Source organism: Callithrix jacchus, chromosome 6, assembly GCF_049354715.1.
Source record: "Callithrix jacchus isolate 240 chromosome 6, calJac240_pri, whole genome shotgun sequence".
Taxonomy (NCBI): Eukaryota; Metazoa; Chordata; class Mammalia; order Primates; family Cebidae; genus Callithrix; species Callithrix jacchus.
This window is the reverse complement of record NC_133507.1, coordinates 55,478,555-55,501,772: the sequence shown is the minus strand read 5'-3', so window position 1 is coordinate 55,501,772 and position 23,218 is coordinate 55,478,555. Positions and strand designations below refer to the sequence as shown.

The 23,218-nt window shown below is 41.6% G+C and overlaps 1 protein-coding gene across 7 annotated transcripts in view; it reads right to left on the bottom strand.

Moving 5' to 3' along the window:
* Window positions 1-23,218, bottom strand: part of SP3 (Sp3 transcription factor) — a 128,279-nt gene that overhangs the window by 49,258 nt on the left and 55,803 nt on the right. For 3 of the 7 annotated variants that reach the window (XM_078327385.1, XM_078327383.1, XM_078327384.1), the window contains exons 3-5: window positions 9,702-9,844; window positions 9,067-9,189; window positions 19-1,378 (exon numbers count right to left, since the gene is read on the bottom strand). In XM_078327385.1, coding sequence (XP_078183511.1) covers window positions 19-1,378; window positions 9,067-9,189; window positions 9,702-9,815 — 1,597 coding nt within the window. In that variant the 5' untranslated portion in view covers window positions 9,816-9,844. Of the gene's footprint in view, window positions 1-18; window positions 1,379-6,809; window positions 6,858-9,066; window positions 9,190-9,701; window positions 9,845-10,460; window positions 11,166-23,218 lie in introns of those variants that run through there. The other 4 variants (XR_013518874.1, XM_035304523.3, XM_035304524.3 and 1 more) reach the window with 3 other exon arrangements.

Genomic DNA, 23,218 nt, shown 5'->3' with positions numbered 1-23,218 from the left:
GTATGACATAAGACTCACCTGCAGGACTGTCAGCATTCTCTCCTGGATGTAGCTGTATACCAGTAGAATCTATAGAGTTTACTGTAACTGTCTGTAGATTTGGCAACTGACCAGTGCTTAGACTAACTGGAGTTGAAGTGAAGGCTCCACCTGCCGCAACTTGACCAAGTGTGAGTGTTTGAACAGGCGTCAAAGTTATTTGTTGGGCAGCAGTATTCTGTATTTGCAAATTCTGCAAGTTCTGGACCCCTTGTACTTGAAACGTTTGCCAAGTTATCTGTCCAGAAGGGGTCACTGTCTGTGCCTGAATTAAAAAGGTTCCAGGATTCAGCTGCAACTGAAGATTTTGCAAAGCCTGCTGTGATATATTTTGACCACTGGCTTGCACACCATGGATTGTCTGTGGTGTAATACCTTGCACAATTTGGGCTTGACTGGTTGGCTGCTGAGACTCTTGAAGTTGTAGATGTTGTACAACAGGCTGTGCTGTAGAAACCTGAATATTCTGTGCCTGTGTCTCTTCAGAAACAGGCGACTGGATATAATTTCCCTGAAGATCTGAAGAATGAACTTGCCCACTAGATGTAGTCAAGCTATTTGTGTTTTGTTGTAATATACCTGTACTATCTATTGTAACAGGCAACTGTGATGAAGAGGATGTTGGCACAAATAAATCTGTATCGGTATTAGTTTCATTAATATCAGGAGAAACCCGCTCACCAGTCCTTTCTGAATTGTCTGAACTATCCATAGCTTGTCCTGTGTTTATCAAATGTCCATCGGCATTAATGCCTGCAGTCATTGTCTGAGAACTGCCCGAGAGTCCCAAAGAATCTAGATCGACACTATTGATTGGTACAAACGTAATATTTCCTGGCAGACCAAGAGGCACATTAGCAACTACTTGGGTTTGACCAGGAAAAGATGAACCACCAATTGCAACTCCCTGAACCTGGACTTGACCAGTCTGTGGTATAAGATTCTGGATGTTAGCAGGAGGTGTTCCAGAGGCAAGTAAGGTTTGATTAGAGCCAGGAATGATCTGAATTTGACTGCTTTCTTGATTTATACCCCCATTATCTGAAGAGCCTGTGAAACCAATTTGAACCTGCTGACCATCTGTTGACTGAATCTGTGGTATTACTTGATATTGAACATTGGACACTGTACCATTTGATGAATCTGATCCTGGTGCAACTGAAAATATTTGTTGATTCTGCAAATTCTGAAGGGGAAGAACATACTGCCCACTTGAAGTAGTAGCACTTGGAATCTGCACTAGATTACCAGCTTCATCTTTTATAGTTGTAGGTGTGGCTGACAAAACCTCCCATCGGTTTGGTGCTCCTCCTAACTGTGCAGAAGCCAAATCACCTGTCTGGATGAAGAAAACAAAAATGTGATATATTTGTGGTATATTTAAACGAACTCTCAAAACATTCTAAAAACTGGTATAAATCCTACTACCTGAAAATTCAACTTATCTTCAAATACAGTAAGTACAGTACTATGTGAACTACAATAATTATCACTTCCAGAACAATTCCAGAATTGTTCTGCAAAAACAATTCATCCTATTTGAGTGGAATAAAAAAAAATTCTCAGCATGTTCATCACAACCACCAACCAATCTTCTAATTCTGTGTCTATGACCTCTAACACTGTACAGTTTTAAAAAAAACAGCGAAGTTGGCTATGACTGAATCAGGTGTGTTATATTTGCATATAAAAAGGAAACAGCATAGTGTATTGTCATCGAGTTAGAAAAGATTTATTCATTATTGCTATAAACTTCAAATCAAACAATTAAATCTACTCCTTTGTGGCATGTATTAACATACTCTAAAGTAAACTCATGGCTAGGACTATTCTATCAGCAAGCTATCAAACTCTTTACTTTTTCTGTGAACTATTAAAAAATAAAGACCTTAAAAAAATTTAATGAGAAAAGGTCACTGCCCTGGGACCACATGACCCACGCAGCCCCATTTGAAAGGTTTCTCTAGAATCAGAAGCTGGAGCATACAGACTGTGGCTCTACCTACTATTCTAAATTTGCAGTAGAATACCTGGCATATATTTTTTGTATTCTGGTATAAGCCTGGCATTATCCTGCAAACTTAGAATAGCAGGTAAAGCAACAGTCTGTATGCTTCTGGACCTGCTAGAAGCTCAGTTATCATCCCCACAGTTTATGGATTAGACAAGACTGGAAAAAAATCCAATGTAGAAAAGCAGAAAGCAATAAAACCCTACAAGTCAATGCCAAGAGTAGTTTTTTTTTTTAGGAAAATAATGGCAATAATATTTAATATTTAAGCTTTTATATGCCAAGAACTATGAGAGAGATTTAGAGGATTATGTAATTTACTCCTTAAAACGATCCTATGAAATCGTTTTTATGATAGATTTTATAATAATAGATATTATCCCTATTTCACAACTGAGAAAACTGAGGGACAAAATCACATAGCTATCAAACAAACAAGACAGGATTTAAAACTAGGCTAAACTTGACTCCAAAACCCAGGCCCTTAAACACCATATCATGTCTGTGTCATACCTTCCCCCAAGACCAATAGCAAAGACATAGGAAATAAGACCTATATAATTTACTATCCAAATAAAGCCATCCTTCTCCTACTTCTTTCTAGATCTATCCGTGAGTTCAGTAACTCCCCAAATCATAAGACAATGGAAACATAAGTTTATCTAGCCCAGCACTGTCAACCTAAGATCCATAATTGGGCTTCAATTCAAGGAAGCCCTTTAAAACAGCATGCCAACATTTTGATAAAATATTAACACAATTTGAAAGGGAGAAAGAAAATCTAGGGTTTCATCGAATTCTCAATGGGAGTCCAAAACTATAAATATCAGTAAAGACATATACAGTTCTCCCAACATAAACCATTCCATAAAACTTAATGCAAATATGATAAACAAAAAAATCTTCAGTTAAAGAAACTCACTACCTAACTCTCATGAAGACATAGTAGAGAAGTATATACAATATTTCAGTGAATGAACCACAGTTAAACGACTCAATTAAAACATTTGAATATAATTTACCAAGATGAAATACACATGTGAGTAAACCATGACATACAAGTCCTATCTTCAAATGGTTCACTGTAAATCCAAGCAAATATATCCATGATAATACAATGTGAAAAGTAGCATATACTAGTCATATGATCAAACACTGCGGAAGATACAAGACTGAAAAAAAAAAGATTTCATTAGCGATATTTTAAACTAGTATTAGAACAAATGGTAAGATTTTACTATAGTCAATTAAAAAAAAAGAGGCATTAAGAAAGGCATAGAAACAAAATCACAGACAGAAAGAAACCCTAAATAATAATACACAGTTTGGAGTTGAAGACAAGGTCACAAAAAGGCTCATATTCAGAGAGAAAAGGGGAACAGGACTAGACATTTTTATCAAGGCTTGTAAATGGCTTCACAGATCCCACTAAATTGTTTGGACTTTATCCTGTAGATAGTGAATGAAGGTTATAAAAGGTTTATAAGCAAGTGAGTGGTGCAATCACATCTGTGTTTTATAAAGATAAACTAAGTCTCAGTAAAGGAGACTGAAATGCAGAAGAGACTAAAGGCTGAGAAACTGTGAGACCCAATACAAATCTCTAGGCCTGAACTAAAACAGTAATCTGTCTTACATACACTTAAATTACACTAACTAAACTATTTTAAAATGAAGCATCAGACATTAAAGTCACATGTCATTCTGCAACTTCAATCTGGTATAGAAATTACAAGGTTAAGTTACCTTTCCTAACATTACAGTGACAAATCATGCTTTATTTCAGTCTCTTAACACTTTAAGTAAACTACAAATATTTAAATCTATATATTAAAATCTACACTAAAGTGTCTAAAATCCAATCTTTATCTTAAGGTTATTGCTCACCTGGAGAATCCACTGAAATTTTTTTCTGACTAGCATTAAATTTACAAGTATTGAACTTTTATCAAAGAATACAGCAATTCAGACACAAATTAATTTTATAATACTGGCATTTTGTCCTGTTTCCTTTCTTTAAAAAAAAAAAAAGTCAAATTTACAGCATCTAAAATTTTTGGATTTTTTTACAAAATAGTAATAAAGGCAGATATTCAACCAACACTGAACAGCTTTCAAGAAATTCCTTGAAAATAAAATACAACTACTCAAATGACAAATCTGAGTAAATACTGCCCAAGTCACCCAATCTCCAGAAACCAGATAAAAATAAACTGTAGTTCCATTTATCCCAGCAAGTTAGGCCATTAATTGAAGGAAAATCTCCAAACCTAGAGCAAAGTGATGTGTTCAGAACTTTTCTGAATAAGCACGAAATGAAAAGCATATAAAATACCTGTGAAGCACAAAGATGAAAACAAAAAGCAACAGATAATTTAAGTAAAAGAATCAAGCAAGAAAAGGGACTTTTTTAAGGTAATGAATTTGCAGTTTAAAAAAAATGTGCTAAACACCCTATTTTCTAAATGGAGGAAAAAAATCAGAAAACTACTAGATAATTTATGCTAAAAATATGCCTCACAGAGAAGAACATATTATACTAGAAAGAAAAGAACTCAGAACTGAGTTCTAGTTCTGACTACAATGTGGAATTGTGTGAGATCAACTCAATTTCCCCATGTCAACAACCAGAAAAACATTACCCTGCAGGGTCGTAAGAACCACAGTAAAACATTAAGTTTTATAAACTATTGAGTATTGTGCAATCCCAAAATCATTTTGATTACTAAGATTATGAGAATAGATTTGAAAAATATCCATTCAATGCCTGGCACAATTCCCTACAAAGAGTAAGATCAATATATATTTACTGAATGGTTATTTTACTTTAAAATCATTGCAAACACAATGACAAAATGGATCAAAATAAATTTTGAGACATTAAGAATCTTCTATGAAAAAGTCTAAACCAATTTTAAACCTATTTATTTCCATAATGCATCAGCCCCAAATATTTCAAAACTATAAAGCCTTATAGCACAATCATTTGTAAAAGAAATTTCATCAGGAATACACCACTGAAAGAGATAAAGTACACTAAATACCAAATGGGAAAGGAATAAATTAGAAAGTCATCTGAAACCAAAAAAAAAAAAAGTTTGAAAAATATTCTGTCAGACTACCGGAAACACTATAGAAACAAAGGAAGAAAAAGAGATTTAAAAACACAACCATGGTGGGGCACAATGGCTCACGCCTGTAATCTCAGCACTTTTGGAGGCAGAAGCGGACTGATCACAAGGTCAGGAGTTCGAGACCAGCCTGGCCAACATGGTGAAACCCCATCTCTACTAAAACACAAAAAAATTAGCCAGCCTCGGACCTGGGAGGTGGAGGTCACAGTGAGCAAAGACTGTGCCACTGCACTCCAGCCTGGGCAACAGTGCAAGACTCAGTCTCAAAACAATAAAAATTAAATTAAAACAGGCAACCTAGATAATAGTATTTGGTTTAGAAGCAAGATAATCCTCTACATAACTTATGTCTACATAAGTTTACAAACTAAATTAAAAATCCACCAGTGTTTCTCTCAGTACCTAATATTCTTACTGGACAATTAACAAACAAAACCCAGGTGGGTGGATCCTTTGAGTCTAGGAGTTCAAGACAAGCCTGGGCAACATGGGGAAACCCCATCTCCACAAAAATTAGCCAGGTGTGGTGGCACATGCCTATAGTCTCAGCTACTAGGGAGGCTGAGGTGGGAGGATCAATTGAGCCCCAGTGGTGGAGGTTGCAGTGAGCCATAACTGCACCCCTGCACTCCATCCTGGGAGACAAAGGGAGACTTTCTGAAAAAAACAAAACATCTAACATGCATGTTGGCATTAGTATTGTAAAAGGTTGTAACTAAGCACTCTAAGACTCTCTACATACAAAAATACCCGTGGAAAGGGAAAAAGAAAAAATTCACACCACCTATTCCACAGCATTTGGAAATGATCATTAACTTAGTTCCCACATATGCCTTTATGAAAGCCAGAAATAGGAAAGGAAGGAGTATAACTGGAAGCAAGAACAAGTGTGAAGCCGAGGTGGAAACAAACTAAGAACTTAGGCAAATATCCAAGTTTCTTCAAATCTTCAAAGAGCACTAAAAGAACTTAAACAGACTTAAAATAGAAATAATTACACTACCCAACGAATTAGTTACAATGACAACATAGGTCTTATTTTAAATAATGGCAAAATGACTTTTTTTGAAGTCATTAGATTTTTAGCTTACCAACATTTACGTGACAAATTAGCCAACACTAAATTTACCACCTAAACCAAAGATCAGGCAATCATTTTCATAATGTTCGCTTAAGTTTATCCCACAAAAATACAAATGCAGTAAGTAAATTAATAATCTACAAGTTCGCATAAACGCAAACTGGTCAAAGTTAATACTTGCACAAAGGTCTACTTTTTTCTATTTCCTGGTTTACTACTAAAATTAGCCACACAACTTAAGTACAAAAGAGCCTTGCTATAAAACCATCTTTCAGAGTCCATGTTGCAGGACATTATATGTGAGACTGCTTTGTGACTACACTTCTTCAGCAATGTACTGTGGTTATCCAAACACCCTTGGCTAGGATCCTCTTTCATGACAAATTCAAAGTCCAAATATTAAAAACAATCTTCGGCACAGCTGATTGGCTTTTCAGGGTCCCTTTAATCTCAAAATACCAAGCTAAACTGGCATAAAGTTGAACTATATGTGCATATTTCCACTTGTTTAAACAAAACAATATATACGCAATGTGTTATCTACCCTGGACTGGATCCCAGAAGAGAAAATGGACATCAGTGGAAAACCTGGTGAAATGCAAATGAAGTCTAGTTAGTAACATCATTACCAATGTTCACTTTTTAGTTTTGACAAATGTATCACGGTTAACATTAGGGGAAGCTGGATGACGGGTCTGAGATGACTCTCAGTTCTGTATTTCCAACTTTTCTGTAAATTTTAAATTATTCCAAAGTACAATTACTTAAAAACACAGCTATAACCTTTCATGGTTCCCAGTCATTTGAGCAATGAAAGATTATCTAAGCCCATGAATTCATGTGAATTTCCTTCCTTTTTGAAGATGTGAAGAAAAAATGTCAAGTTTAGATTTGCACTGGAAAAAAAATTTTCTATTTGCTAAGGCAAATATACTCAAGCCAGTCTTACCAATTTTACACAAAGTGAAAAGTCTTGTGTGCCAGTACCAAACATCATTAAAAAAAAAGACGGTTTTTTTTTTTTTAGGCAAAACTATTTTCATTTTACTATGATTGGCAAATTACGATGAATCTGATTGGTAAATCTCAGATTTATCAGACTGATTCTAGTTCATGTTCATCTGGCAGCAAATGTGTTGTCAGGAATAATCCAGTAATTCAGAGAAGAAGCTAAAAAGGCATAGAAACAACTTTCCTACAGGTACATGGCCACAGATGGCTAAGGCTGAAGACAGTACTGTATCCTAGGGCCTCAGACTCACATATACATGTACATACACTTATTTTTCACCCATACTTCCTTACTTCTCCCCTCCACCATCTGTAAACTGATATCCAAACTTTACAAATTGCAGTTAAAAGTTCTGTTCCATTAGAAATGGAAAAAAGATTAGTAGAAGCAATCTACTTTCTAATTTTACTTATGCAGTAGTTTTTTAACATAAACAGTTGGTTTGGGCACTTTGGAACTAGAGGGATACAGTTCATAAAAAAAGGTCTACCAACCCTCAGTGAAGCTGAACGCCTACCAATTCATAAATGTGTTTAAATATAACAATATCTAATAATTTTACATCTTAATCTGCTTATGAAAAAACAAGACATTAAAACTATTCACATCCCCTATAACAAAGCACTAAAATTACAAATCTATTTACCAATAATAGCTTAAATTTAGTTTAACTTTTAAATACTTGGACATACTAAGCATTTGCTGCAGATCAAACTTGTCTTCAGTGACTATTCAAAGTATCACTCCACAAATCAATTCCTATGATCCACCACACACACACACACACACACACACACACGCACACACGAGTGGGTTTTCATTATTTTAATAGGTGAACAAATCTACATATTAACACAACAGCAATGATCCAAATGTAAAATTCACAATCGACAGTCTAAAAACTGTCCTACACTATTTGTATTAAGCCCCAAATAACACATGCGAGCTCCTCCCCTTGCCCTAAACACTGTGAAAATACTACAGAAAACCCCACGTCTTACCTGACTAGCAGTCATAATAAATTATAGTTTTACCAACCAAATTCAACTCTTAGTACTATTAGTATTCATGTTAATATAATGTCTTACATATACTTTTGTTTCTAACACTGACAGTCACACTCTATTTCAAAAGCTAAAGTACTTTCCAAGAATCTTTGCTAATTTCAAAGGCTGCTAAATGTTTCACTTATCCCGTCACCAAAAAAAAAAAAACCACTGCAAATTTAAGTAGTCTACAAAAACTAAAATTGAATGATTTCAAATGGTCACTAAAAAAGCAAAGAGTGTTCACTCCTGCATACAAAAGGATAATTCAAAGACTAAACCCTCATTTTTTAAATAATGTGTGGTTTAAAGCAGTAAAATCTTGTAACTTCCAACAGAAAATGCTCCAGGTTCAAAACTAAAAACTAGACACTGCCTGTAGTTGATAGTATCTATGGCCGTTAGGCTGTGCTTGAAAATTTTGTAGTGTTCAGCGAAGGAGTTTTCAGCACTGATATGAATTGCTCAAACATCCATTTTGGAGTCCTCCACCCCCGCCCTCTCAGACTTCATTTTGTAAAGAATTTTGCTTGAGGTGCCGCAGTGACAATTTCGAGAAAGCCTGAGCTGGCTTCAGATCCAAGCAGGGATGCGAAAGAGCAGGAAAGGGCGCCCTGAGGCCCGGCGGCCCGTCCGGATCGGGGGAAGCGCGGGCACCGCGGAGGCCTTTTGGGCGGGCGCGCCGCGGGCCCGGGATGGCGGGCGCCGGGCCTCGGCGGGGGCGGGCCGTGCGCGGGACTTACCGCTCCGGCGGCGGCGGGGGCCCCGGCTGCGGCGGCCGCCTCCTCCTCGTCGTCGCCCGGCGATGGCGGCCCTATCTTGCTGCAGGTAGCGGCCAGCAGAGCAAGCGGTGACGGCTGAGTGTCCTACCCCCGATGGGCGGGTTCAGAGAGGGAGACAGGGGGAGGGGGTGGCGGTTAGGGCCGGGCCGTCGCTCGCACAGGAAGTGCGACTCGGTCCCCGCCGACTGCGCCCGGGCGAGCGCCAGCCCGCGCTCTCCTCGTCGTCCTCCTCCTCCTGGTCCCGCCGCCGGCCCCTGCCTGGCGAACCCCGCTCCACGCACCCCAGCTCCCCGGTCCGCGGGCAGGCGGGCGGGCTGCGCGCCGGGCCTCCGCCTTCCGCCCGGAACCCACCCCCGGGAGGGCGCGCTGGGGCCCACACTCACAAGCGCACAAAAAAGGCGGCGGGCGGGGCGGCGCGGGCGGGGTCGGAGCGTTGGCGCCTCGGGCGGGCAGCACCCGGGGCGGGGGGAGGGGAGCGGAGGGGAGGAGAGGAGAGAGGCGAGGAGGGAGGGGAGAAGTGAGGAGGGAGGGGAGAGGCGAGGGGAGGAGAAAGCGGCGCGAGGGGGGAGCCGGACCGGGGCTCAGCCGCTCCTCACCTGGGCCGCCGCCGCCGCCGCCGCCACCGCGCCGTTTCCGTGCTGTTGCTGCTGCTGCAGATACTCGCCGTGGCCGCCGCCGCCGCCGCCGCTGTCCACGTCCAAGGCAGCCATTTCCTCTTGTTTCACGGGCTTTTCGGGAGCTGCAGGCACAGCGCGGGGGGGTGGGGGTGGGGAGGAAGGCGGGTGGCGGAGAGGGAGGGGGCCCGCGGGCCGAGGCGAAATTACTCCCAAAGCCCGGACCCAGGCCCCTTTCCCCTCCCCCACCCGCCCTCCGGCGGCGGCGGCGGCGGCTCCCTCCTCCCCTCCTGCTGCTGCCCCCGCCCGCCGCTGCCTGTAACCCTCCTCCTCCTCCTCCTCTTTCCCTCCTCCTCCTCCCCGCGCTGCCCCTGCCCCCTCTCCTCTCCTCTCCTCCCCTTTCCCTTCGCGCCGCTCGCTCGCACTCGCGCTCGCTCCTCTCGCACCGTCAGTCACTCACACACGCCCGCCCGCGCCCGCACACAGGGGGATGCGCTCCCGGCGGACCGCACCGCCCGCCCCGGGGCCTGGCGGGGAGACGGCGTTGCTGGGGCTTCGGGGGTGGACGGTAGCTGGCGGGGAAGGGAGGGAGGCGGAGGGGAGTGCAGCTTTCTGCCTCTCACAGACACTCGGTCGCACACACGGGGCCGGGACCGGAGGCGGCGGCCCCAGGCTGGCTGTGGTCGTCGGCAGCAGCGGCGGCGGCAGCAGCAACGGTTGCTCTCTCTCGGCTTTACGTACCGGTCATAGTGTGTTTAGGGCACCTCAGGCGGGGCTCCCCGCCGCCTTACACATGGTGAGGAGCGAAGGCGGCGGCGGCGGGAGAGGATGCGGGAAGCGGCGGCGGACACGGCCGGAGCGGTCCGGGGATTTTTTTTCCTATTTTGATTGACTGTGCGGGAAACACAAAAGGTGGAGCCTCCAGCCCAAAAGGGGGGAAGAGGGTGACAGCCCGCCCGGAACTCCCGCCCCTCTTCTTGGCCCTCATTCGCCGCCGCTCTCTCCATCGGCTGTGCTCATTGGTTCAGGCGCCCGTCCGTCGCTCTGCCAGGCGTCGCGCTTCCTGTTTGCCCCCCGGGTGGAAGGGGAGAGACAATGAGCGGCCGTGGCAGCGTAGGTTCCCGAGAGCGGCTACGGCTCGCCGGTTACCCCGCTGTGCCCGCCTCTCTTGTCGGCTGCGGCTGCCAGGCCCGAGGCGCAGGCCTCTTCCACCTCGCAAGCGGTCGGAGCAGGCCTAACCAAGCTGTGGGGGAGCTGAGCTGGGGAGGAAATTCGTCCCCGGTGACTCCGGCTCCACTCGACGCTTCCTCCATCTCGGCGGCAGCCTCGGCCGGATCTCCCCAGGGCCTCGCGCTCTTGGAGCCGCCGTTTCCTTGTGCTTCCAGGAGGCCACCGCCGCTCAGCCCCGGGGCTGCTGTTGCGGGCGCTGCAGCTACTGAGCGAACCAGACCCGCCCCACGAGCCCGGGGGGAGGGAGCTGGTATTAGGGGAGACACCCCCTCCGAGGCTGGAGGAGGATTTTCTCTCACACGTTCTGCTCTCACATTTACAGTCACAGCCATCTCGCTCCCAGCCCCCTTAGCCTCAGCTTACCAATCTCCCACTTTCACGTACCCTGGAGGCAGGCATTTAAAGCAAAAAGGAAATCTCATGTCATCTCACATCTGGAAGGAGAGCTTTAATTCTGGCCAGTGGCACCAAAGCAAGGACTTGAAGTACATTTCATTTTATTTGTGCAGTGTATAGGTATCCAATGGGGCAGAATTCTACTTTTTTAAAAATCAGTCACACAATCATTTTGCTGCACAAACGTATTATTCCCGGCCTCTTAATCCTCCTGGTACCAAGCCAGGTACCTCCTGAAACAAACCCATCAACCATTGCCAATATTTTTAAAGTGAACCGGTGAAGTACCTCTTTTCCCCCATTGGAACATTTTTGTTGTATTTTACAACCTTGTTCCACGTATTGGCTTAGGTTAACACTCCTTCCCTCTTTGGCATCCTTGGTATCTTGCTGTCATCCTGGGGGAAAATGCTCAGGTTTTATCTGTGTTTTGCCAACCAAGAGACATCTCTGCCTGTTACCTTCAGGTATAGTTGCCAAGAAGTTAAATTCAAGACGTGGAAACACTGTCCACAATACCTCTTTTTTAAAAATCTTACTTCCCATTACTATGATTATTATATTTTGTGTGATATGTGATGTTATGTTGGTGGACAAGGTTGTGAAGTCCAAGCACTTTAACTAGATTTCGTGTGCACTAACTTAATAGGTAATCCATTTGTGAGATAGTGAGTTTGCATCCCAGTGCCAAAGCACTTAACCGCCTATGCTCACAGGATCAGAAACATTGTATGGTTACTTTGCTCTTAATTGTAGAAAGATCGCATTTCCAGGGAATTGACCTAAAAACCACAGACATGCGGAAATGAGACTCAAAATTCTGAGTCCAAGAATAAATCTCATCTAATAGTAAATCCTTGTGGTCTCATTTAAGTGGAAAAATCACTTTCAAAGTTGAATAGTGTAACTAGTGTAATATTTTACAACAAAAACTTTTAAGGAAATGAAAGTCACAAAACTGATTTGGGATGGGATGATGGAAAAAAAGACATGGGTGCTTTGAAGAGCAGGACAGGTGAAAATCAGTGGACAGGGAGAGAGGAAGTCACTATTGTCACTCTTCCTGCTTGTATATGTTGGATGGAAAGTAGCTCTTTCCCTTGAAAGAATTTTTCAGGTGTGTTTTTTCAGGAGTGGGGGATATGTTCTGTGGGTATAAGTACACTATCCCCATGCCCTTTTTGCAAAGCGTTAATCCAGCTACCTAAAGAGCAAAGTACTTGGCCACAGGGATTAAATTCATTTCTTCATTGATACCAATTGGCAATTGACATAAGACATGGTCTTTTTTCTTTCTTTTTTGGGGGGTGAGGGCGGCATGTCCGTAGACCGTTTTGACCAGCAAAAGATTTTGACAAGCAAAAAACTTCTTCTGAGAAAAGAAATAACCTAGCCCGGCGCAGTGGCTCACACCTGTAACCCCAGCACTTTGGGAGGCCGAGGAGGGCAGATCACTTGAGATCAGAAGTTCGAAACCAGCCTCCCCCCCCCGTGGTGAAACCCTGTCTCTACTTGAAATACAAAAATTAGCCAGGCATGGTGGGACATATATGTAATCCCAGCTACTTGGGAGGCTGAAGCAGGAGAATCACTTGAACCTGGGAGGTGGAGGTTGCAGTGAGCCGAGATCACGCCACTACACTCCAGCCAGAGTGAGACTCTTGTCTAAAAATATTTTTTAAAACCTACCTGAACTAACTATACTGCTTTTGATGCAATGCTTCTATCACCCCACCCACAATGTAGGTAGGTTGGTTAATTGGTACAAACATACGGTTACTTAGAAGGAATAAATTCTAATGTTTAATAGCACAGTAGAGTGACTATAGTTAATAGCAACATATTGTATATTTCAAAATAACTAGAAGAGAAGCTTTGGAAATGTTCCCAACACAAGAAATGACAAATGTTCAAGGTGACAGGGGAGAGGGGGCAAAAAAAAATGTCCAAAGTAATAGATACCCGAAACACTCTGATTTGATCATTATCCACTGCATTGTATCAAAATACCACATGTACCCCATAAACATGTGCAAATACTATGTATACATTTTTAAATTCTTTAACAACAAAAGATGTATATACCAGAAGCACTCACTACTTTATTCAGATTCAGAGAATGCTTTTAGACGATACTTGAGTTATTGTCATGAAGTATCTTTAAAAAATGGTTAACAGTTAAAGTAGTCTCTTGAAAGTTGTTCTAGCTATTTCAGTATTGTAGTCAAGTCTTGAAATACAATTTGATTAAAAGACATATTCTTAATAGAAGGCTGCCTCTCAATGGCACCTACTGCTACATTTACATAGAAACTCAAAATTGCAATTGCTTAACAGGGAGAGAATCACAGTACTGGATATTATTTATACTTTCTCTTCCAAAACAATTTGAGGAAGTTCTGTGCTGGCCATTGTTTACATTATGTTAGCAGATCTGGATGTCACTATTTACCCATATCCTCGATTTCCTCACTTTCAAAAATGTCATATGTTTTTGTAAGTTTTCTTAACTTCTTTGGAAATGTGATGATGGTGAAAAATCCCCAAAGGCTTCTATACACCTGCTGATGTGGAATATTTTGCAACCCCTTTCTTCCCTACAAAGAGAAGAGACAACTAAATATTGTTTGATCTACATCTGCAAGAGCCTAGCCATTCAGTATTAAACAGTGATGGCCCTGGCTAATGGCACAACACCTGAAGACCTATGCTCTTTCCTTCACACTCCCTTCTTCTGCATTCCTTCCCTCCTGAACATCTATCAAGTTGACCATTTGAAATTGCCAATATGTGACTGCTTTTTATCTTAAAAGGTGGCAATTCTGTATCAGTCAACCTAAATTAATGTCTCAAGAACATAACCTTTGTTTCTATGATTGTGACCTTACTTTTAACCATGTGAGATCTCTTTAATCTGTTCACACTGGATTTCAAGGATCTTAATTTGTTCTACTACGTAATGACTATCACACTTCATAAACATTCTAGTTTACATTAAATACACTCATATTTCATCTCTTTCTTTCTCAAAAATAGTAATAAATAACCTGAAGCCATTAAAGTGTGATGTCCTTAAATGAGGAGCAACAACCTCTTCAGCATGGAATGTATTCATACTTGATTCCATTTTATAATAGAATTTGTTTATTTTCTCTGGTCATATAAACCAGACATACACATACATCAACTAATCTCAAAAAAGTCAACGATACCCAGAACCTAGTTAGAAGAGAAAAGGGAAAAATAATGATGATGCCAAGAGAAGATCATATTGTACTGTAGAAAATATTGAAAGCAGTTTTTACCAGCCTTTAAGGAACAGAATTTTTGCAGCTAATAATCTATACACATATATATGTATATATACACATGCCTATATGTATAATAGACATGCATTGATATATAAACAGAACAATCCATAATTAATATATTAAATGAAAAGATGACTGTCATGGATAAATCTCAGACAATATTGTGTGATAAAAGTTAATTATGGAAGAATAAACATTATGCTACTTTATATAAAGTTTTTAAATGTACCAAATGATATTCTATACTATATATGGATATATACTTATGTAGTAACACTGTAATTGCAAAGGAATAAGTGCTATTTGGTGATTACCCTTGGTATGAAGAGGAGAATGGGATTTGAATGAGTTTCCCATGGGCTTTGTTTACATTTGCAAGTTTTACTTAAGCTAGGCCAAGTGCATTATTATTCTGTTCTCTCTATTGTTCTCTTTGCCTGAAATACGAGCATTATTTTAAACTAAAAAAAAAAAAAAAGCCTGATAGAAGTACTGTAGTAAAATTAGTATCCCCAGGTAACTGATCAAAGGGGTGGAGACAAGAGAGAATGATTCAAATATGACTAAGTGTCCCAGCTTTTAGTAACTGTAAAGATGAACTGAAGTAAAGGATTTTAAAGAAGCATGAGTAAGGAATGGGCCATCATGAGTTTGGTCTTAGATGTGCTGAGCTGGAGGCGCTCGCAGGACTTCCATGAGATGGATCGCCAACAGACTATTATCAAATTGAGCCTAGAGCTACAGAGAGAAGCAAGGGCAGGCTTGGATGTGGGGACTCTTAACATCTTCACAGGCCTTTGTCCATTTGTCTTCAAACATTGTTGTGTTTGAAGGATAAACATTCCTTCCTGTCTTTAAAAATCCTCCATGTGACTGTAGTTGTCTCTAGCTACTATCTTTTTTCTTTCCTCCCTTTCCTTGTCCAAAATCTCAATAACTTGCTGTCTTCCTACTGCCTTCCTAATAGAATTCTACACCCAATCTCAGCATTTGACACTGTAAATATTTTCTCCTTAACACTCTCTCCTCCCTTGAAACATCAGCTTTCTGGTTTTCTCTCAAATATATATTTACTTGTGTCTTTACAGTGCAGTCCCATAAAAAATCTACCTGTGATGATGGAAATATTCTGTGTGTGCACTGCCTATTACCATAGCCACTAACACGTGACCATTAGGAACTGGAAATGTGGCTAGTGTGACTGAGTCAGAACTGAAGTTTTTTATTTTAATTAAAGTTAAATGTGAATGGCCCCATGTGACTAGTGGCTATCATATTGGACAGTGCAGCTTCAGGGTTTCCTTTCAGTTTTCGGTTCCCTGAGCTTTTCTTCAGAAGCTGGAAACTTAGCATTCTGCAATGTCAGCCCTCATCTCCAAACTCAATCCAAAATCTCTAGTTCTCTCCTGTCACCTGAGTTCTTGTTCTATAGCCTTTTTTTTAAGATGAAATTTCACTCTTGTCACCCAGGCTGGAGTGCACTGGCATGACCTCAATGATCTCAGCTCACTGCAACTTCCCCCTCCTGGGTTCAAGCAATTCTCCTGCCTCAGCCTCCCTAGTAGTGGGAACTACAGGTGCGCACCACCACGCCTGGCTAATATTTTTTGTATTTTTAGTAGACACGGGGTTTCATCATGTTGGCCAGGCTGGTCCCAAACTCCTGACCTCAAATGATCCATCCACCTTGGCATCCCCAAGTGCTGGAATTACAGGCGTGAGCCACTGCACGCAGCCTTGTTCTATATCCTTAAACACTGTGCATTTCTCTTGACTGTCTCACTTTCACCTCATACTGAGAATGTTCAAAGCTAAACTCATAACTTTCTCTCCACAACCCCAGCTCCTCCTCTGCTCCGATGCTTCTGTCTGTGACAGTGAGGCCATCATTCTCTCAGAAGTCTACACAGGAAATTACCTTGGACACGTGTCCTCCCATCCCGCTCCCATAGGCAGCCACTTACCAGGTGCTGGATGCCAAGTTTTCCTGCAGACACTCTCAGCTACCTGTTCATCGAAATCACATTTATTGACCCCTACTCTACAAGATGCTGCATGGTCCCCACCCTCAAAGATTGGATATCCAGTTAAAAAACAAGATATAGGCCAGGCACAGTGATACATACCTCCCAGCACTTTAGGAAGCCGAGATAGGAGGAACACTTGAGCCCAGGAGTCAAGACTAGCCTAGGAAACATAGTGAGACCTCATCTATACCAAAAAAAATTCTTTTTTTTTTTTCTTCTTGAGACAGAGTCTTGCTTTTCCCCTAGGCTGGAGTGCAGTGGCATGATCTCGGCTCACTGCCACTTCTGCCTCCCAGGTTCAAGCGATTCTCCTGCCTCAGCCTCCCAAGTAGTTGGGATTACAAGTGCCCACCACCACGCCCAGCTGATTTTTTATATTTTTAGCAGAGACAGGGTTTCACCATGTTGGTCAAGATGGTCTTGATCTCTTGACCTCATGATGCACCAGCCTCAGCCTCCCAAAGTGCTGGGATTACAGGCATGAGCCACCATACCTGGCCCAAAAAAATTTTTTTAATTAGCCAGGCATGGGGGTGCATGCCTGCAGTCCAAGCTACTTGGGAGGCTGAGATGGGAGGATTCCTTGAGCCCAGGAAGTCAAGGCTGCAGTGAGCTGTGATTGCACCACTCCACTCCAGCCTGGGCCACAGAGCAAGAACCAAAATATAAACATACACAAATTCAAATAACAGAGAAGAGAAATAACAAAGCCTACAGTGCATCAGATGATTTGCCAAAGGACTGCCTTCCAAAATCAGAAATCACTGGGAGGTCAGTTAGCTCATTCTAGAAGAGATCAAAGCATGCTTTGCCCTGACCCACTTCTGCTGCCCTAGACAGGCCTTCAAACTTTCCTGCTCCTTTCTGTTCTACATCTGCCACCAAATTGATCTTCCTTTTCCTGGCTTAAAAAACTTGAGTGATTCTGTGTATCAGGGCGTCTCTCCCAAATTCTCACTGTCCTGTAGTCACTCTAACCATGGAGAGTTTACTGGCTCTTTGCCACCAGGATTTTCCTTCTTTTCTCCCTGTGCTTCAGTTCAAGTCTTAACCACTTTCCATTAAGCCACTGCTGGCCAGGCGTAGTGACTCGCACCTGTAATCTCAGCACTTTGGAGTTCAAGAACAGCCTTCGCATCATGGCAAAACCCCATCTTTACAAAAAAATACAAAAATTAGCTGGGCATAGTGGTATGAACCTATAATCCCAGCTACTCTGGAGGCCAGGGCAGGAGGATGATCACCTGAGCCCAGGGAGGTTGAGGCTGCAGTGAGCTGTGAGTGTGCCACTGCACCCCAGCCTTGGCAACAGAGACCGCATCTCAAAAATAAAAATTTTAAAAGCTACTGCTTCCAGCTATTGGTCATTCCCTCATCTCTAACTTTCCATTAACCTTAGAGTATACCTCTTAATCTTACTCTAATTCATGATTAAGCATTGTCACTGTGATTTAAATCATAAGCACTTTGTGCACAAGCATTATCTTACTGTTTTTCTACGGTTCTTAAGCAGTGATTTCCAAGGAAAGAGAAGTAGTATTTGAAAACGAAACACCTCTTTGTCCCATAGGGACATTTTTAAAAGCTATGACACTTAACTTACTGAAATTTCAAATATAAAGGAAAATGTGAGACTTTTATCCTTTATCAAAAGAGACATGTTGTTTAATGAAAGAGTAAGGAAACAATTTTTCAGTGTTGAGCAAATAGAAGATAATCAATAGATATCTGTTGAACAATACAGTGATTTCAATAAGCCATGAATTTGGATTCTTCTAGGATTAAATGTTCAGACTGCTTATTTTAATGAAGAAACTGTTAGTAATATGACTTGATGATTGTAAAAGGGCCATAAAACTGGTACTCACCAGCTGAACCAACCATCGAAAACATAAGGAAATGTTTGAATGTTTTTGTTATGAACCATTTGATATATAAAATATGCACAATGGATACATAAATTATAAAACAATAAATTAGGTGGTGAAGTCATCTAATTTAAGTGATTTCTGGAACTGATAAACACCCATAATTTGAAGGTTCTGTTCTATTTAACAGCAAATGATTTTATTTTTGCTCTCATTACATATATTTTACTGAGTTATTTTCTTAGTCTAGTATATTAAAAATATGGCATTTCTTGACCAGGCACGGTGGCTCACCTGATGTCAGGTGGCTGAGGTGCATGGATCACCTGATGTCAGGAGTTCAAGACCAGCCTTACCAACATGGTGAAAACCCTTCTCTACTAAACATACAAAAATGAACCAGGCATGGTGGCATGCGCCTGTAATCTCAGCCATACAGGAGGCTGAGGCAGGAGAATCGCTTGAACCTGGGAAGCGGAGGTGGCAGTGAGCCGAGATTGCTGCATTGCGCTCTAGCCTGGACAACAAGAGTGAAACTCCAACTCAAAAAAAATAAAAAGGCATTTCTTTAAATTCTATAGTCAATATTCCTGTCTTACTCATTGCATTGGAATTATTTTGTTTCTAGCTTGCTTGCTAACTCATGAGTTTTTATGTTTTTTTTGTTTGTTTGTTTTTGTTTTTGAGACAGAGTCTTGCTGTCACCCAGGCTGGAGTGCAATGGCATGATCTTGGCTCACTGCAACCTCCACCTCCCGGGTTCAAGCAATTCTCCTGTCTCAGCTTCTTGTGTAGCTGGGATTACAGGCACACGCCACCACCCCTGGCTAATTTTTTGTATTTTTAGTAGAGACAGAGTTTCACCATGTTCCCCAAGCTGATCTCAAACTCCTGAGCTCAGACAATCTACCTGCTTCAGCCTCCCAAAGTGCTAAGATTACAGGCATGAGCCTGCTTTTTTTTTACTCTATTTTGAACATTCTGATTTCACATTACTGAGATAATCTTCCTTCCTCCTTCCTTCCTCTCTCTCTCTCTCTTTTTCTTTTTTGAGACAGGGTCTCACTCTGTTGCCTAGGCTAGAGTGTAGTGGTACCATGTTGGCTCACTGCAACCTCCCCCTCCTAAGCTTAATCAATCCTCCTGCCCCCACACTCGGCCGCCCCACAAGTAGCTGGGACTACAAGCATGAGCCACCACACCTGGCTAATTTTTGTATCTTTTTGTAGAGATGGGGTTTCACCACGTCATTGCCCAGGCTGGTCTCAAACTCCTGAGCTCAACCAGTCCACCTGTTTCAGCCTCCCAAAGTGTTAGGATTACAGACGTATGCCGCTGCACCCAGCCTACCATGAGATAATCTTTCTACTTTGTATTTTCTCCACACTGAATTGAATAAGCCACTTATCTGCTTGTGTCTCTAGTTTACTCAAGTAATTTCATTCCTTCTTTGTATTGACTGGCCCTCCCTCTAGTTTTGTATAACAAGCTTACTGTATGTTTCTTCTTCCAAATCACTGACATATAAAAATGAATAAAATTGGCCCTAATATTGATCCCTGGAGCTTTGTAACCCATCCATTCCCAACTATTCCACTTCCATCTAAGTCAATGTTTGATCTACTTAAGTAGTTCATCCCTCTGCCATACTTACCTAACTTCTAGATAAGTTGTTTGTCTGGTACTCTTTTCATGGTACTTTATCCTAAAATACAAGTAATTGGTTCATGGCTTCCCTCAGCTGATACTTGTTATTAGACCCAGAAGTTATTTCACATCACTGAGGCAGATAAGATGTGAATCCATGCTGACTCTTTTTAAAATTATTTTATAACTTTCTGATATTTCCATTTGCTGATTTCCTACAAAATTTACCAGTGTCTTCTCTACAGAAGTTAATACTTCTGAATCTCATGCTCAGGAGAAAAAGGAATATTTAGGGAAAGAACAATCATTTAATGAGGGTTTTACTTATTAACACTGACATAGACCTAGTCAAAGATTAAGTATGTCCAGTCACTTTTCTCCTTTTTGATGAATTCAAACATCTGTTAAGAATCAAGAAGCAGGTAAGCTGGTGGCTCACATTTGTAATCTCAGCACTTTCAGAGGCTAAAATGGGTGGATCAGTTAAGTCTAGGAATTCGAGGGCAGCCTGGACAACATACAGAGATTTCATCTCTACACAGGATCTACCATGCCTGGCCAGAATTGTCATTTTCAAAAAACCTAGTAGAATACTGAAAGTGAGACTCTATGAGAATAGCACAGGGGATTGCACAGGCTCCTGGGAGGGTTTAACATAGACTAATTAATTGTGGAAACTTTTTTGAAGAGGAGATGGAAGCATATGAAACAAAGGCTTAGAAATGAATATTGTGAAAATAGGCAAAATCCATGGATAAAGCAGTGGAATGGCAAGAAATGTACACTTTTGGCTGGGCACCAGCACTTTGGGAGGCCAAGACAGGCAGATCACTTGAGGTCAGGAGTTCCAGACAAGCCTAGCCAACATGGTGAAACCCTGTCTCTACTAAAAAATACAAAAATGAGTCAGGTATGGTGGTTTGTGCCTGTAATCTCAGCTACTCAGGAGGCTGAGCAGGAGAATCACTTAAAACAAGGAAGTGGAGTTTGCAATGAGCCAAGATTACCCCACTGCACTCCAGCCTGGGTGACAGAGCGAGGCTCTGTCTCAAAAAAAAAAAAGAAAGAAAGAAAAGAAATGCACGCTTTCTTTTAAAAGTGTGTTTAATGTATGCTAAAAGTAAATGCATTCAAAGGCCAAATGAATAAACCCATAGAGTTTCCCACAAACACAATATTTCTGCAAATATAACAGCAAGATTATAGAAAGAAAAATGGTATATAAGCGCGCGTGCGCGCACACACACACACACACACACACACACACACTCCTAGTAGGACTTTAATAAATTACTTGACTAAATGGATATTTAGCTTCTTTAGGTCTGTTATCTCATTATTAGTCAGCTATTCCTAACTTGTTTTTGTCTTATTATTTTTAATAAACTTTATATTTTTGAATGCTTTTAGATTTTTTTAAAAAGTTACAAAGATAATATGAATTCCCATATACCTCTAATTCAAACGTTAGAGCCAATGTGGGCTGACCAGTCATTCCAGTTTGCACAGACTGTCCTGCTTTTAGCACTCAAAGTTCCACATCCCAAGAGACTGGGATGGCTAGTCACACTACAATGTGAGCATCTTACCTTACCATGGTACATTTGTTGACACTAAGAAACCAACAGGGGTGCATTATCACCAGACTCCAGACTGTATTTGGATTTCACTCGTTTTTCCAGTAACATCCTTTTTCTATTATAGGATCTAATTCAGGATACCACATTCATGTGTTTAATCATCATGTCTTAGTGCCCTCTAACCTGTGACACTTTCTCAGTCTTTCCTTGCTTCTCATGACCTTAACTCTTTTAAGGAGTTCAGTGGCCCCCACTTCGCTGTGAGTGCCATTCCAAGACCCCCAGTAGGTGCCTGAAACCTCAGCTAGTACTGAACTCAGTTGCCATCAATTGGAACACGTTTTTGTTCATGTCTTCCACCCACATACTTAAAGCCTTTTGCATCTTAACTAACATTTATCATGCACCGTAGCCATAACTTTTGCAATCTGAGGTGCGATGGCAAAACTAGCAGGAATTTCTCTTTCCTTCATCACAAGTTCACAGATAGAAGATTTGTTCTTAGATCTCAGCAACCCAGCATATGATTTTTTTTCTTTTATTATTGAGCTGAGAAGGTTCACCTTTTCATTTAAAGGAGGCACTTTATGGCTTCTCTTAGGCATATCTGAATTGCCAGCATCACTACTCTTGGTGCTTTGGGAACATTTTATGAGGTCAAATCAGAGCGACTTGAACACAAGTACCGTGATACTGTGACAGAATCCATGACAGGGCTACTGAGTGACTAATAGGTGAGTAGCATTGACAGTGTGGATCTGCTGGACAAAAGGACGATTCACATCTGGGTGAGATGGCATGGGATGGCCAGAGAGTTCATCAAACTATTCAGAACAGCACACAATTGAAAATGTATAAACTTATTTCTGGAATTTTCCATTTAATATTTTTTGCCACAATTTGCTGGAGGTAATTAAAACCACAGAAAGTAACACTGTTGATTAGGAGGTGCTATTATACTGGTATTTTTTTATTGCATTTTAGGTTTTGGGGTACATGTGCAGAACATGCAAGACAGTTGCATAGGTACACACATGGCAGTGTGTTTTGCTGCCTTCCTCCCCTTCACCCACATTTGGCATTTCTCCCCAGGCTATCCCTCCCCAGCTCCCCCCCCATTGTCCCTCCCCATTCCCCCCAATAGACCCCAGTGTTTAGTACTCCCTTCCCTGTGTCCATGTGTTCTCATTTTTCATCAGCCGCCTATGAGTGAGAATATGCGGTATTTCATTTTCTGTTCTTGTGTCAGTTTGCTGAGAATGATGTTCTCCAGATTCATCCATGTCCCTACAAATGACATGAACTCATCATTTTTGATTGCTGCATAATATTCCATGGTGTATATGTGCCACATTTTCCCAATCCAGTCTATCATCGATGGGCATTTGGGTTGGTTCCAGGTCTTTGCTATTGTAAACAGTGCTGCAATGAACATTCGTG